Source organism: Ctenopharyngodon idella, chromosome 14 (genome assembly GCF_019924925.1).
Source record: "Ctenopharyngodon idella isolate HZGC_01 chromosome 14, HZGC01, whole genome shotgun sequence".
NCBI lineage: Eukaryota > Metazoa > Chordata > Actinopteri > Cypriniformes > Xenocyprididae > Ctenopharyngodon > Ctenopharyngodon idella.
The window spans coordinates 68,099-81,379 of NC_067233.1; the positions used below are offsets into that span (position 1 = coordinate 68,099).

At 43.5% G+C, this 13,281-nt stretch overlaps 2 protein-coding genes across 4 annotated transcripts in view; one reads left to right on the forward strand and one right to left on the reverse strand.

Annotated features, from left to right (window-relative positions):
• Window positions 1-13,281, forward strand: part of LOC127494405 (transmembrane O-methyltransferase homolog) — a 76,852-nt gene that overhangs the window by 46,182 nt on the left and 17,389 nt on the right. The window lies entirely within an intron of this gene.
• The window catches only part of LOC127494395 (uncharacterized), a 492,193-nt gene that overhangs the window by 32,136 nt on the left and 446,776 nt on the right, over window positions 1-13,281 (reverse strand). Inside the window, exons 65-67 of the mRNA XM_051860279.1 lie at window positions 2,221-2,394; window positions 1,313-1,486; window positions 860-1,033 (exon numbers count right to left, since the gene is read on the reverse strand). Of these exons, the coding sequence (XP_051716239.1) occupies window positions 860-1,033; window positions 1,313-1,486; window positions 2,221-2,394 (522 nt within the window). The remainder of the gene's footprint in view (window positions 1-859; window positions 1,034-1,312; window positions 1,487-2,220; window positions 2,395-13,281) is intronic.

The following is a 13,281-nucleotide window of genomic DNA, read 5'->3' on the forward strand; positions in this document are numbered from 1 at the left end:
GGTGTGACATTTCCAGAACACGCTCTAAGCAGTTCACCAATTACAACACATGGGGCCAGCAAACCAATCAGAGCACATGTTGTATTTTGGAAGGAGGGGCTTCAAAACAGGAACTAAACAGAGAGTTTGAGACAGACTGATAGTATTAACTAATAGTATTTCTGACTCTTTCCTCAGATGGAGAAACAGCAGAAAGTGCAGCGCTATAAATGATGTGACTTGAGTCCAGTTGTCTTAAACTAAACAGTGAACTTTAATCTCACTGTAACTCCTGTACAGTATAATGATACTAACTCTAGTTTCTCCAGCTTGAATTGTGGGTTCATCAGTAGATCACTGAGGTTTTTCACTCCAGAGTCTCCTAGTTTATTCCAGCTCAGGTTCAGCTCTCTCAGGTGTGACGGGTTTGATTTCAAAGCTGAAGTCAGGATGAGACACTGTTCCTCTGTAATACTGTATCTATTCAGACTGAAGACAGAAAGAGAAAAGAACATTACTCACATCTATGATGAACATCTTATTGAAGAGCTACAGCAGGCATATAATCTGTCATTTAGTCTACATTTCCCATATTCTGCTTGTAATTGTGTCACACTAGTTCTGTTTTTTGTAAACTGTTGTTTCTTCTTTCATTTTTTAAACTAAATACCTTTTGTTCATTATAGCAGCAGATGCAAATCTCATGATATTTCTGTGGAACATGTACACAATCAGTGCATTGTTTAAAATACTTGCAATGCAACTAGTTGAACACCTAATTTTACCTGTGACCAATGGAAAAGGCCAGAAGATGTAATAATATGGTATAAACAATGCAACTTAAACTAAACAGTAAACTGTACAGTATAATGATACTAACTGTAGTTTCTCCAGCTTGAATTGTGGGTTCATCAGTAGATCACTGAGGTTTTTCACTCCAGAGTCTCCTAGTTTATTCCTGCTCAGGTTCAGCTCTCTCAGGTGTGATGGGTTTGATTTCAGAGCTGAAGTCAGAGCAGAACAACCTTCATCTGTCATATCACAGTATCTTAACCTACATTAGCAGATAGAGAGAGAGAGAGAGAGAGAGAGTAGGAAATAAGAGAAGAATAACTTATTCTGTAAAGTCACATCATCTTCATAAGTAAATAAAACAGACAGAGGAAGTGAGATCATCATCATCATTTCACCAGATCACAAAATAAGGAGAACAATTTTACACAAATATAATGTGAACTCAGACTCTTCATGAGATATTGAGTATAAAGTGTTTTAGTTTAAACTGTTGAAGTGATTTTCAGCATTTTGATTCTTGTATGTGAATGTTACTGACCTCAATCTCTCCAGTTTACAGTGTGAATCCTTCAGTACGTCACATAAGTGCTTCACTCCTGTGTTTTTTATTATATTCCCGCTCAGGTCCAGCTCTCTCAGGTGTGACGGGTTTGATTTCAGAGCTGAAGTCAGGATGACACACGGTTTCTCTGTAATTCTGCAGTAACTCAGACTGAAGACAGAAAGAGAAAATGACTCAAATCCATGTTCAGTTCATGTGTGAGTTAAATGAATCATTAATAAATGCCATACAGTCACTAATACACCAGCAAAATCATGGAAACTTCATGATATGAACAAACCAAAACAGGAGCATTTGAGGACACTAGTTACAATCCAAGTCTGGATCCGTCCTCACTCCACAAATAAGTGAATTTATCACTGGAGATTAATATATAGGATCAATATAGAAACAATAGAAAAGTTAATATTTAAATGGACAGATTTCACATTTTCAACATAAGAAAATTTTGTACATGAATCAATTTATTTTAAGTCATTTAAAGTGTAGTTTACAACCTCTAAATACACATTTTGCTCAATTAAGATTTAGTGAAAAGTAGCATTAGTCCAGTATAACTGTAACTCTGTCAGAATAATCTACTGTCATTTGTTACGCTGTTTTTAGTCTGTTCTCACTTCTGTGTTGTTTCAAAGCAAAGATTTGTCAGATGTCAGTATAAAACTATTTTATATCCACAAAGTTTCAAATGCTTTAAAGTTTAATGCTCTTTCTACTGATACACATAACAAGCCGTTAACTAATAGTATTTCTGAATCTTTCTTCAGATGGAGAAACAGCAGAAAGTGCAGCGCTATAAATGATGTGACTTGAGGACAATTGTCTTAAACTAAACAGTGAACTTTAATCTCACTGTAACTGCTGTACAGTATAATGATACTAACTCTAGTTTCTCCAGCTTGAATTGTGGGTTCATCAGTAGATCACTGAGGTTTTTCACTCCAGAGTCTCCTAGTTTATTCCTGCTCAGGTTCAGCTCTCTCAGGTGTGACGGGTTTGATTTCAGAGCTGAAGTCAGGGTGACACACTGTTTCTCTGTAATACTGCAGTAACTCAGACTGAAGACAGAAAGAGAAGAGAAAATGACTCAGATCTATGATGATCATCTTATAAAAGAGCTTCAGCAGCATTTAGTTTCCAATAGTCTGTTCTGAAACCTAGCCCACTAGTTATATTTGCTGGAAGATACTGTTTCTTCACTTTAATTTTTTAACTATTTGATGTGTCCCTTCTCTATTCTGTTGTAAAATCAGATTTCTGCATGTACACAATCAGAAAATTGTGTCAAATGCTTAAAATGAAACAATTAATGTACTTGTAAAAACAAAACACTGTGTGACCAATAGGGAGAAACAGCAGAAAGTGCAGCGCTATAAATGATGTGACTTGAGTCCAGTTGTCTTAAACTAAACAGTGAACTTTAATCACACTGTAACTGCTGTACAGTATAATGATACTAACTGTAGTTTCTCCAGCTTGAATTGTGGGTTCATCAGTAGATCACTGAGGTTTTTCACTCCAGAGTCTCCTAGTTCATTCCTGCTCAGGTTCAGCTCTCTCAGGTGTGATGGGTTTGATTTCAGAGCTGAAGTCAGAGCTGAACAACCTTCATCTGTCATAAAACAGCAGCTTAACCTACATTAGCAGAGAGAGAATTTTTTTTTAATTTTGAAAAAGACTATTTACATTAAGCACTTTTCAAAAAAAAAAAAAATAAATACACTGTCTACATTAGTAGAAGAGAAAAAAAAATGTTGCCATCAACAACAGAGCATAGACCCTCATTTTTACACCATTTCATTTAAAAAGGTCATCCATGGAACTGTAAAAATGAAAATCACTGAGTATTCTGGATTTTATTGTAGCTAAAAACATAGCATTAATATTTTGATCTGATCCCAGTTCTAATTTTTCTACTCATATAAATCGTTAACTTTGCTTGATCTATAATAAAATGTAAACATTGACAAATAAGCTACAATTAGTACAAAATGCAGCTGCTAGAGTTCTTACCAGGTCAAGAAAATATGATCATATAACACCAATTTTATCATCTCTTCACTGGTTACCTATTAATTTCTGTATCGATTATAAAGTACTGCTAATGACCTATAAGGCTCTAAATGGTTTAGCTCCTGTGTACTTAACCGATCTTCTATCGCCCTACAATCCTTCACGCTCTTTAAGATCACAAAACTCTGGACTTCTGGTTGTACCTAGGATAGCTAAGTCCTCTAAAGGAGGGAGAGCATTTTCACATTTGGCTCCTAAACTCTGGAATAGCCTTCCCGATAATGTTCGGGGCTCAGACTCGCTCACCCAGTTTAAATCTAGATTAAAGACATCTCTTTAGCCAAGCATTCACATAATGCATCTCATATCAGATCAATTGCACATGACTATTTTTGCTTAATGTTATGAACAGCAGCTATGCTAATTATTCTCCATTTGCTTTTCTGTTTTACCTCGGGACGCCCGTCCCGACGTGACTAGAGAATACATCAGTTTCAGTTTGGATCCAGCCTCTTAAGAAGACCTCAGATGACCAACACCTTTGAAGAGACAGCACCAACTCCTGCGAGGACTTCAGAAAACGCAACATCTGGATCAACACGCACATTCCCAAATTTCTATATATCCTAATTATTGTTAATATGTAATTCATTTTTCCAGGAGCTCATTGCTTCTACCTTCAATAAAACAGTGATTGTAAATTAATTGCCTAAATTATTACATGCATTCTCTGTAAAGCTGCTTTGAAACGATATGTATCGTGAAAAGCGCTATACAAATAAATGTGAATTGAATTGAAATAAACCTCTTCTAACATATTTAAAACCAACAGTAAATACGTCTGTAGAAAAAGATTCATTAAAACTATAAAATAAATTTTGTAATTAACTAAACCTTTTCAATCAAAAACAATTGATATAACCTGCTATAGAGGAATCTGAAAACCACGCCCACCGGGGGGGAAAACAATCCAACCGTCTCCATTATCTTTGTTTTGCGTGAAGCTGCTTCCTTTTCATTTCTGACTTATAACAAAAAACAGAACAATGTCTAAAAGCTGCTATGTGACAAGGTGTAATGAAAACAAGCTAAAAAACCCTGAACCAAAAACCCAGAAGTTTTTATAAGCTGTCGACCCAAAAAACGAGCGTTTAAGGACACAAAAGTGGATACAGGCATTTGAGACAGAGTTATACATGTTATATTACACTGAGAACTACACCCACTGGAGGGGAACGTAATCAGCGACAGGAAATATAATATATAAAAAGACAGAGATTTTCCGGAACTTAAAAACATACCTGTCACAGAGACGAACTCCGTGATTCCCTCCTCTGGCCATCAGAGGGAGCCTTCGCCGGAATACTGACACACACATTCTCACACACGCACTACATTTCCCACAAGCCCCGTACCTTGGAGCTGATTGCCACACCCAGCTGCTGTGCATTACCTGGACTATTTAAGCCACACTCAACCTCGCTATCATTGCGAGGTCTTGTATTGCCACGGTGTGCATTTCTGAGCGTTCTCTATTCTGACTGTCTGCCTGTTGTTGAACCTGTTTAATCCCCGTTAACGATTCTCTGCTGCCTGCCCTTGGACTATTTGCTGTTTACTGGACTTGTGATTCTTATCTGCCTGCCCTAATCTACTGCCTGTTGTAAGACTACGATTCTGCCTTTTCCCTGCCATTCTTGTTTGCCCCTGTTTGTGTCACAGACACGCCAGGCTCTACACTCTCACAGACACAGCGCACGTCATCGCCAGAGTACTAATCACTTTCACCTGCAGCTCATCAGCACCCTCATCACCAGCAGCACAAAAGGCCCACGCTCTCACTCAGTCACTGTCCGGTCTCGTTTGCACTTGGTACTCACCAGTCTGCTTACATTAAGGACTCCTCTGACGATACTTACCTGTCTCCTGTGTTCCCTCGACTCCTCGTTGTCTCCTCGTCTCCTGTGAAGTTCATCTGTGTCTGCTCAAGCTTCTGCCGCTTTAATACCTGCATTCCTGTGTCGCTGTCCCCTTCTGTATACGTAACAGAAGACCTGACCCACACCACTGAGCACCAGAATGAGCACCCAGGACCCTTTCCAGGAGCTCGTGGACGCCCTGCGCCGAGCACTCACCGGTACACCGCTAGCATCTGCACCAGCGAGCACTTCCGCATCCACCGCCGTTTCTCCTTCACCACCCGCCGTCGCCAGTCCCATGGCTCAACCGGCGCCCTTCTCTGGTTCGGCGGAGGATTGCAACGGATTTCTTTTGCAATGTACGCTGGTCCTGGAGATGCAACCGCATCTGTACCCGAACGATCACGCTAAGATCGCTTTCATAATCTCTCAACTAGAGGGCAAGGCTCTTCGCTGGGCTGAACCACTGTGGTCACAGAAAAATCCCATCACACAGTCTCTCTCCAGTTTCATCGCTCACTTCAAAGAAGTTTTTGGAAGACCTGCCTGGGACTCTTCTATCGGTGAGCAATTATACCAACTCAAACAAGGTTCAATGTCTGTTAACGATTATGCCCTCCAGTTCAGAACCCTCGCTGCATCAAGTGGCTGGAATGAGCAAGCCCTCATTTCAACCTATCGTCAAGGGCTGGATCCACGCTTGCGGTTGCATCTCGCTGCATACGAGGATTCCATCGGGCTCGAACGGTTTATCCAACTCTCCATCCGCTTCGCCACTCGTATGCAGTCGTGTCTTGAAGAACACCAGGGCCAGCCGTTGTTTCCATCATCACTCCGCCGACCAGAATCCGTCAGCCCTCCAGAACCAGCCAACGAACCCATGCAAGTGGAGAATACTCGTCTGTCTTCGGCTGAGCGGCAGAGGCGGCTGACCCAGAATCTATGCCTCTATTGCGGATTATCTGGGCATTACATCTCCGAATGCCCCACTCGCCCAGCTCGTCCTATGGTGAGTGTCATCGTTCCCTCTCTCAATAAGATGAAACCACTCACCACTGTAGTAAACCTTACTGGTGCCGGTTTGTCTCTTCCAGTTAGTGCCCTCCTCGATTCTGGGTCAGCCGGCAACTTCATCTCCGGCGCCCTCTGCCGCCAGTTACGCCTCAAGACAACAGCCACGCCGACGACTTACGAGATCCACTCGGTGACTGGAAAACCCCTTAGCCGAAGACAAGTTCGTCTCTGTGCTGGACCCATCCAAATTCAAGTCAGCGTCCTACACGTTGAACAACTCCATCTGCTGGTTCTGGAGGAATCCACCTCTGACGTGATTCTAGGGCGCCCATGGTTGGAGCAGCACAATCCTGTCATCTCCTGGAGAACTGGGGAGATCCTGAAGTGGGGTGACAAGTGTTTCCTGGACTGCTTTCCCAAGTTTCCCGTTCCAAGCCCTCCTCACACGGAGAATCTACCAGTCTGTGCCACGTCCATCGAAAGCCCCCTTGAAAATCGATCCGTGGAAATTCCCCAATGTTACTCCCACTTCAGTGATGTCTTCTGCCCCAAGAAAGCCTCCACGCTGCCTCCACACCGGCCATGGGACTGTGCCATCGATCTGCTGCCGGGTGAGCCAGTGCCCAAAGGGAAGATCTATTCACTTTCCATCCCGGAGGAGAAGGCCATGGAGGAATACATCCAAGAAGCTCTGTCACAAGGCTACATCCGTCCGTCTACTTCCCCTGCTGCTTCAAGCTTTTTCTTTGTGGCCAAGAAGGACGGAGGCTTGCGGCCCTGCATAGATTACAGAGCCCACAACAAGATAACCGTTAAATTCCGCTATCCTCTTCCTCTCGTCCCATCCGCTCTCGAACACCTCCGGGGTGCCACTGTGTTCACCAAGTTGGACCTCCGCAGTGCATACAACCTCATCCGGATACGTGAGGGGGACGAGTGGAAGACCGCATTTGTGACCCCTACTGGCCACTATGAATACTTGGTTATGCCGTATGGATTGGTCAACGCCCCCTCCGTATTCCAGTATTTCATCCATGAGGTGCTCCGGGAGTTCCTCCACAAGTCAGTCCTGGTCTACATCGACAACATTCTGATTTACTCCCGGAGCATGGCCGACCGACGCCACCACGTTGCGGAGGTCCTGCAACGCCTGAGGGAGTTCCACCTGTACCTCAAAGCAGAGAAATGTACCTTCCACCAACCCTCAGTGCAGTTCCTTGGTTACAACATCGACCGCAGTGGCATGCGGATGGACGAGAGGAAGGTTTCTGCTATCAAGGACTGGCCCATTCCCACCACCATAAAAGAACTCCAAAGATTCCTGGGCTTTGCCAATTTCTACCGTCGATTCATTCAAGGTTACAGCACCATTACTATTCCACTCACCAACCTCCTGCGCAGTAAGCCCAAGTCTCTGTCCTGGACCCCCGCAGCCACTCAAGCCTTCGAAACCCTCAAGAAAGCCTTCATCACCGCTCCCCTCCTGGTACACCCGGACCCCGAGAAACCCTTCATCGTGGAGGTCGACGCCTCGACCACCGGAGTGGGAGCGGTGTTGTCACAGCAGCAGGGGAATCCAAGTAGACTCCACCCATGTGCCTTCTTCTCCCGCAAACTCAACCCGGCGGAGACAAACTATGACATCGGTAACAGGGAGCTTCTCGCCATCAAGCTTGCCCTGGAAGAGTGGAGGCATTGGCTCGAAGGTGCTAAACATCCGTTCACTGTGCTAACTGACCATAAAAACCTGGAGTATCTCCGTGAAGCAAAGAGACTTAACCCCCGCCAAGCACGTTGGGCTCTGTTTTTCACTCGTTTCCACTTCTCTATCTCCTACCGTCCAGGCTCTAAGAACGTGAAAGCAGACGCCCTCTCCTGCCTCCATGGTCCCGATGAACCCTCAGACACTCCTGAACCTATCCTACCTGAGAAGCTTTTCGTAAGTCCCATCGTCTGGTCTGAGGAAACGCTTCCCGAGTCCAATGCCTCCACCAACGCTCCGCCGGGTTGCCCCCCGGTTTGCTCTACATCACTCGGACACGGCGCACTCCCCTCATCCACGCAAATCACACGTCACTGGGCACTGGCCACCCGGGGGTCAATGAAACCCTCTCGCTGCTGAAAGAGCGCTTCTGGTGGCCGAACATGGCATCAGACGTCAGAAGGTACGTGCAGGGATGCAAGGAATGCGCCATCTCAAAGAGTCCTCGGCACCTTCCCTCCGGCAAACTCCAACCTCTGCCCGTTCCCAACCGCCCTTGGTCACACCTAGGAGTGGATTTTATCACCGACCTCCCAGTTTCGGATAACTGTACCCATCCTAGTCATCGTTGACAGATTCTCCAAATCATGTCGCCTGATTCCCTTAAGGGGACTACCCACGGCCATGGAGACTGCTGAGCTAATGTTCAACAATGTCTTTAGATACTATGGAATTCCAGAGGACATCGTGTCAGATAGAGGGCCCCAGTTTATCTCCAGGGACTGGAAGGCCTTCTTCACCCTCCTAGGTGTGACCGTCAGCCTCTCCTCCGGTTACCACCCCCAGACGAACGGGCAGATGGAGCGGAAGGTTCAAGAGATCGGCCGCTTCCTCCGTATCTTCTGCCACGACCACCAGAACTCTTGGAACCAGTTCCCGGGTTGGGCCGAGTACGCCCAAAACTCCCTGCGACAGCCTACCACCGGACTCACCCCGTTTCAATGCGTACTTGGCTACCAACCCCCACTGTTCCCCTGGTCAGGAGAGCCTTCGGACATACCTGCGGTCGACTACTGGTTCCGAGAGAGCGAGAGGGTCTGGGACTCCGCACACCACCAGCTCCAACGAGCCCTACGCAGGCGCAGGATGACAGCCAACCTTCGGCGATCCAACGCTCCCAATTACCAGCCGGGACAAAAGGTTCACTAGGGACATCAGAATGCGCCTGCCCTGTAGGAAACTGAGTCCCAGATTCATTGGCCCGTTCACCATCCTGCGGCAGATCAACCCGGTCACCTACCAACTCCAGCTCCCACCGGAATACAAAATTCACCCCACATTCCACGTCTCCTTGTTGAAGCCTCACTACCCCTCTGTTTCTGTTTCCACAGAGCCTGGTGCAGCCGAGGAACCCCCCCTTCCTATCATCGTGGATGATGGAGCTGCTTATCTGGTGAAAGAGATCCTGGACTCCCGGCGTCGTGGTGGTCTTCTCGAGTATCTGGTGGACTGGGAAGGTTACGGCCCCGAGGAGCGCTCATGGGTCCCCAGGAATGACATACTCGACCCCAACCTACTTGACTCCTTCCATGCTACTCATCCAGAGAGACCAGCACCCCGTGGCAGAGGCCGACCACCACGACGTCGGGGTCCGCGGCCCTCAGGAGCGGGCCGTGGAGGGGGGGGTAATGTCACAGACACGCCAGGCTCTACACTCTCACAGACACAGCGCATGTCATCACCAGAGTACTAATCACTTTCACCTGCAGCTCATCAGCACCCTCATCACCAGCAGCACAAAAGGCCCACGCTCTCACTCAGTCACTGTCCGGTCTCGTTTGCACTTGGTACTCACCAGTCTGCTTACATTAAGGACTCCTCTGACGATACTTACCTGTCTCCTGTGTTCCCTCGACTCCTCGTTGTCTCGTCTCCTGTGAAGTTCATCTGTGTCTGCTCAAGCTTCAAGTCTGCCATCCGTCTGCCCATCCTGCAACACCAAGACAAGTATCAGTTTATCAGCCACTCCAGTCAACGTAACCTGTCTTCACTCACCTGCACTCTGTTTGATTCTGGTCGCTCAATAAACTTTAATACCTGCATTCCTGTGTCGCTGTCCCCTTCTGTATACGTAACAGTTTGACCACTGCCTGTTTGACTACGAGATCTGTTAATAAAGCCTGCATATGGATCCCACTTCGTGTGACGACTCGTTACAATACCGAAAACATCATCTGACACGGGTACAATTAAAAGAATCAGATAAAACATCTTTTTCATTAGGAACATTTTTGCATTCACAGTATAAGATAAAAGTTTCAGTTCATCAGAAGTGAGTCTTTTTTTCCATTTTTTTCTAGCAAATAAAAAACAAATTGTCTTGACTTGATCTTTAGAGTCAAACTCAAAGCAACTCTTTCCGTATTCTCAAAGTCTGGTCCTGTCAAATTAACTAAACTCCCCGTTGTTGTCAGGACGGCGGTTTGATCTACCTTGTGTTTGTGTTTGTACCGCTGTTCGTCCGGAACACACGGCTGTCTTGTTTGTCCGGTCACGCGTGTGGTGTTTGTGTTTCAGCATGTGTTATGTTGTTTGCGCCATGTGTTCAACTGTCTCTTGTTGCCCCACCCTCTTGTTACCCTGTTAACTCATTATTAATCTCACATGTTACTCCTCATTAGCTTTCCTTTATATTCCCTCCGTGTTTTTTGTTCCGTGCCAGATCGTGTTAATGCGTCTTGTTGTTCACATCTTGTTTTCTTTGTGCCGTTCCTAGTTTTCTAGTCAAGCTTTATTTTCTTCAGTTTGATTTTTTTTTTTTTTTGTTGCCTAATTTCAAGTTATTTCTGTTGTTTTGCTGTGAATAGAGCTCTGTTTGATTTCTAGCTTTATTTTGACTTTTAGTTTTAACCAACTTGATATTTTTTTTTATTTTTTTTTTTATTTGGCATAACAGTTTTTTCTGGTTACTTATTCTTTGTTTTATTTTATTTTTTTCTCTTGTGGTTTTTGCCTTCAGATCAGTTTAGTTTAGTTTTTCTTTTTCTTTTTTTTCTTTTCTCTCCAGTCTCCCTGTTTCCCTGGCTGCTGGATTGTGCTCATCTCCCTTCCTCTTCTCCCCGCTTCACCTGCCATCACTGCCCATTGCTCCCCGTCTCGTTCGCCATCATCATTGACCTCCTGAGCTGCAGACTGCTCTTGGCTGGGCATTTCAGTTCCATGGACTTTGTCTTGCTACCTGAGGCCGTCATTGACTGTGGACATTATCCAGTCTAGCCCTTGATGCTATTTTGTTACTCCTTGATCTGTTTCCCTAATAAACTGTGTATTACCCTGCAAATTGAATCCTCTTCTTTCCGAACCCTAACAGTTGTACATATTCTGGGATCCACAAGTGTTTCAGTGAGTCCAGGAATTGTACAGTCATTGTGTGTTAAATAAAAGCGTGCTCCATTCATTAGCAGTATTATATTAGGAGCCAGTGAAGAGATTTAAAATGTCCTTCTCTTTGTAATTTGAACATATTTCACACTTTAAAAACATCCTGATAAAATAAGGCATTCCATTGATATTCAGCTTTGACAAGTCCATAAAGAAAAGATTTGTCCATTTTCAAATTTCCATGATTTTGTAATATTTTACACGCAACTACTTTCCAGCTGGAAGTTACTGAACCATTAAGAAGTCTTTGCAAAAACTGTAAACAAAAAGCTGCTGTTCTACTTTTAAGATGTATTAAAGGTGCTGTAGAACGTGTTTTCAAAAGATGTAATATAAGTCTAAGGTGTCCCCTGAATGTGTCTGTGAAGTTTCAGCTCAAAATACCCCATAGATTTTTTTTTAATTAATTTTTTTAACTGCCTATTTTGGGGCATCATTAACTATGCGCCGATTCAGGCTGCGCGGCCCCTTTAAATCTCTCGCTCCCTGCCCTCCCGAGCTCTCGACTATAAGTGCATAAACAAAGTTCACACAGCTCATATAACCCTCAAATGGATCTTTACAAGATGTTCTTCATGCATGCTGCATGCACGGATTGGATCATGTGAGTATAGTATTTATTTGGATGTTTACATTTGATTCTGAATGAGTTTGAGGCTGTGCTCCGTGGCTAAAGCTAACATTACACACTGTTGGAGAGATTTATAAAGAATGAAGTTGTGTTTATGAATTATACAGACTGCAAGTGTTTAAAAATGAAAATAGCGACGGCTCTTGTCTCCGCGAATACAATAATAAACGATGGTAACTTTAACCACATTTAACAGTACATTAGCAACATGCTAACGAAACATTTATAAAGACAATTTACAAATATCACTAAAAATATCATGTTATCATGGATCATGTCAGTTATTATTGCTCCATCTGCCATTTTTCACTATTGTTCTTGCTTGCTTACCTAGTCTGGTGATTCAGCTGTGCACAGATCCAGACGTTAATACTGACTGCCCTTGTGTAATGCGTTGAACATGGGCTCGCATATGCAAATATTGGGGGCGTACATATTAATGATCCCGACTGTTACGTAACAGGCGGTGTTATGTTGAGATTCGCCTGTTTTCCGGAGGTCTTTTAAACAAATGAGATTGACAAAAGATGGAGGAAGCAATGGAGTTTGAAACTCAGTGTATGTCTTTTCCATGTACTGAACTCTTGTTATTCAACTATGCCAAGGTAAATTCAATTTTTGATTCTAGGGCACCTTTAATCCTTGTCCTCCTTCTTTGGGTAAAATGAATACACTCTGAGGAACCCAATGTAACTTATCCCAGAAAAAAATCAACTAAAATCACTGAAATCTCTTATCATTACTAAAAAAGTTGTAACTATTATTTAATGGGCCTGAGCTAAAACTAACAATGACCAGTTGTATTTTTTTTTTAACATTAACAAAAAAATAATATCTTCTGTAACAAATGTAGCTATTGCTCATTCTTAATCCTAGTTAATGCATTAACTAATGTTAAATAATGAGACCTTATTATAAAGTGTTACCTGTTGTTCTTTATAATTCTTTTGCACTTTAATCTGTTTGAAACATTTTACTTTATATTTTTTTGTGTATTGCGTTATTGTATTTAAATGTTATTTAAAGAGTTCTTTTTGTAAAAAGAGTTCTTAAACCTGGTATACTATGACAACACTTTTTTTGCAACTTATTTCGATATCGTGATAATACCTTATACCATGATAAAAGCTTTAGCCATTACCGCAACATGAAAATTTGATACCGTCACATGCCTAGGCTGGACATTGACACAAATTCCACATTGCCATATTCAATAACATGCTAA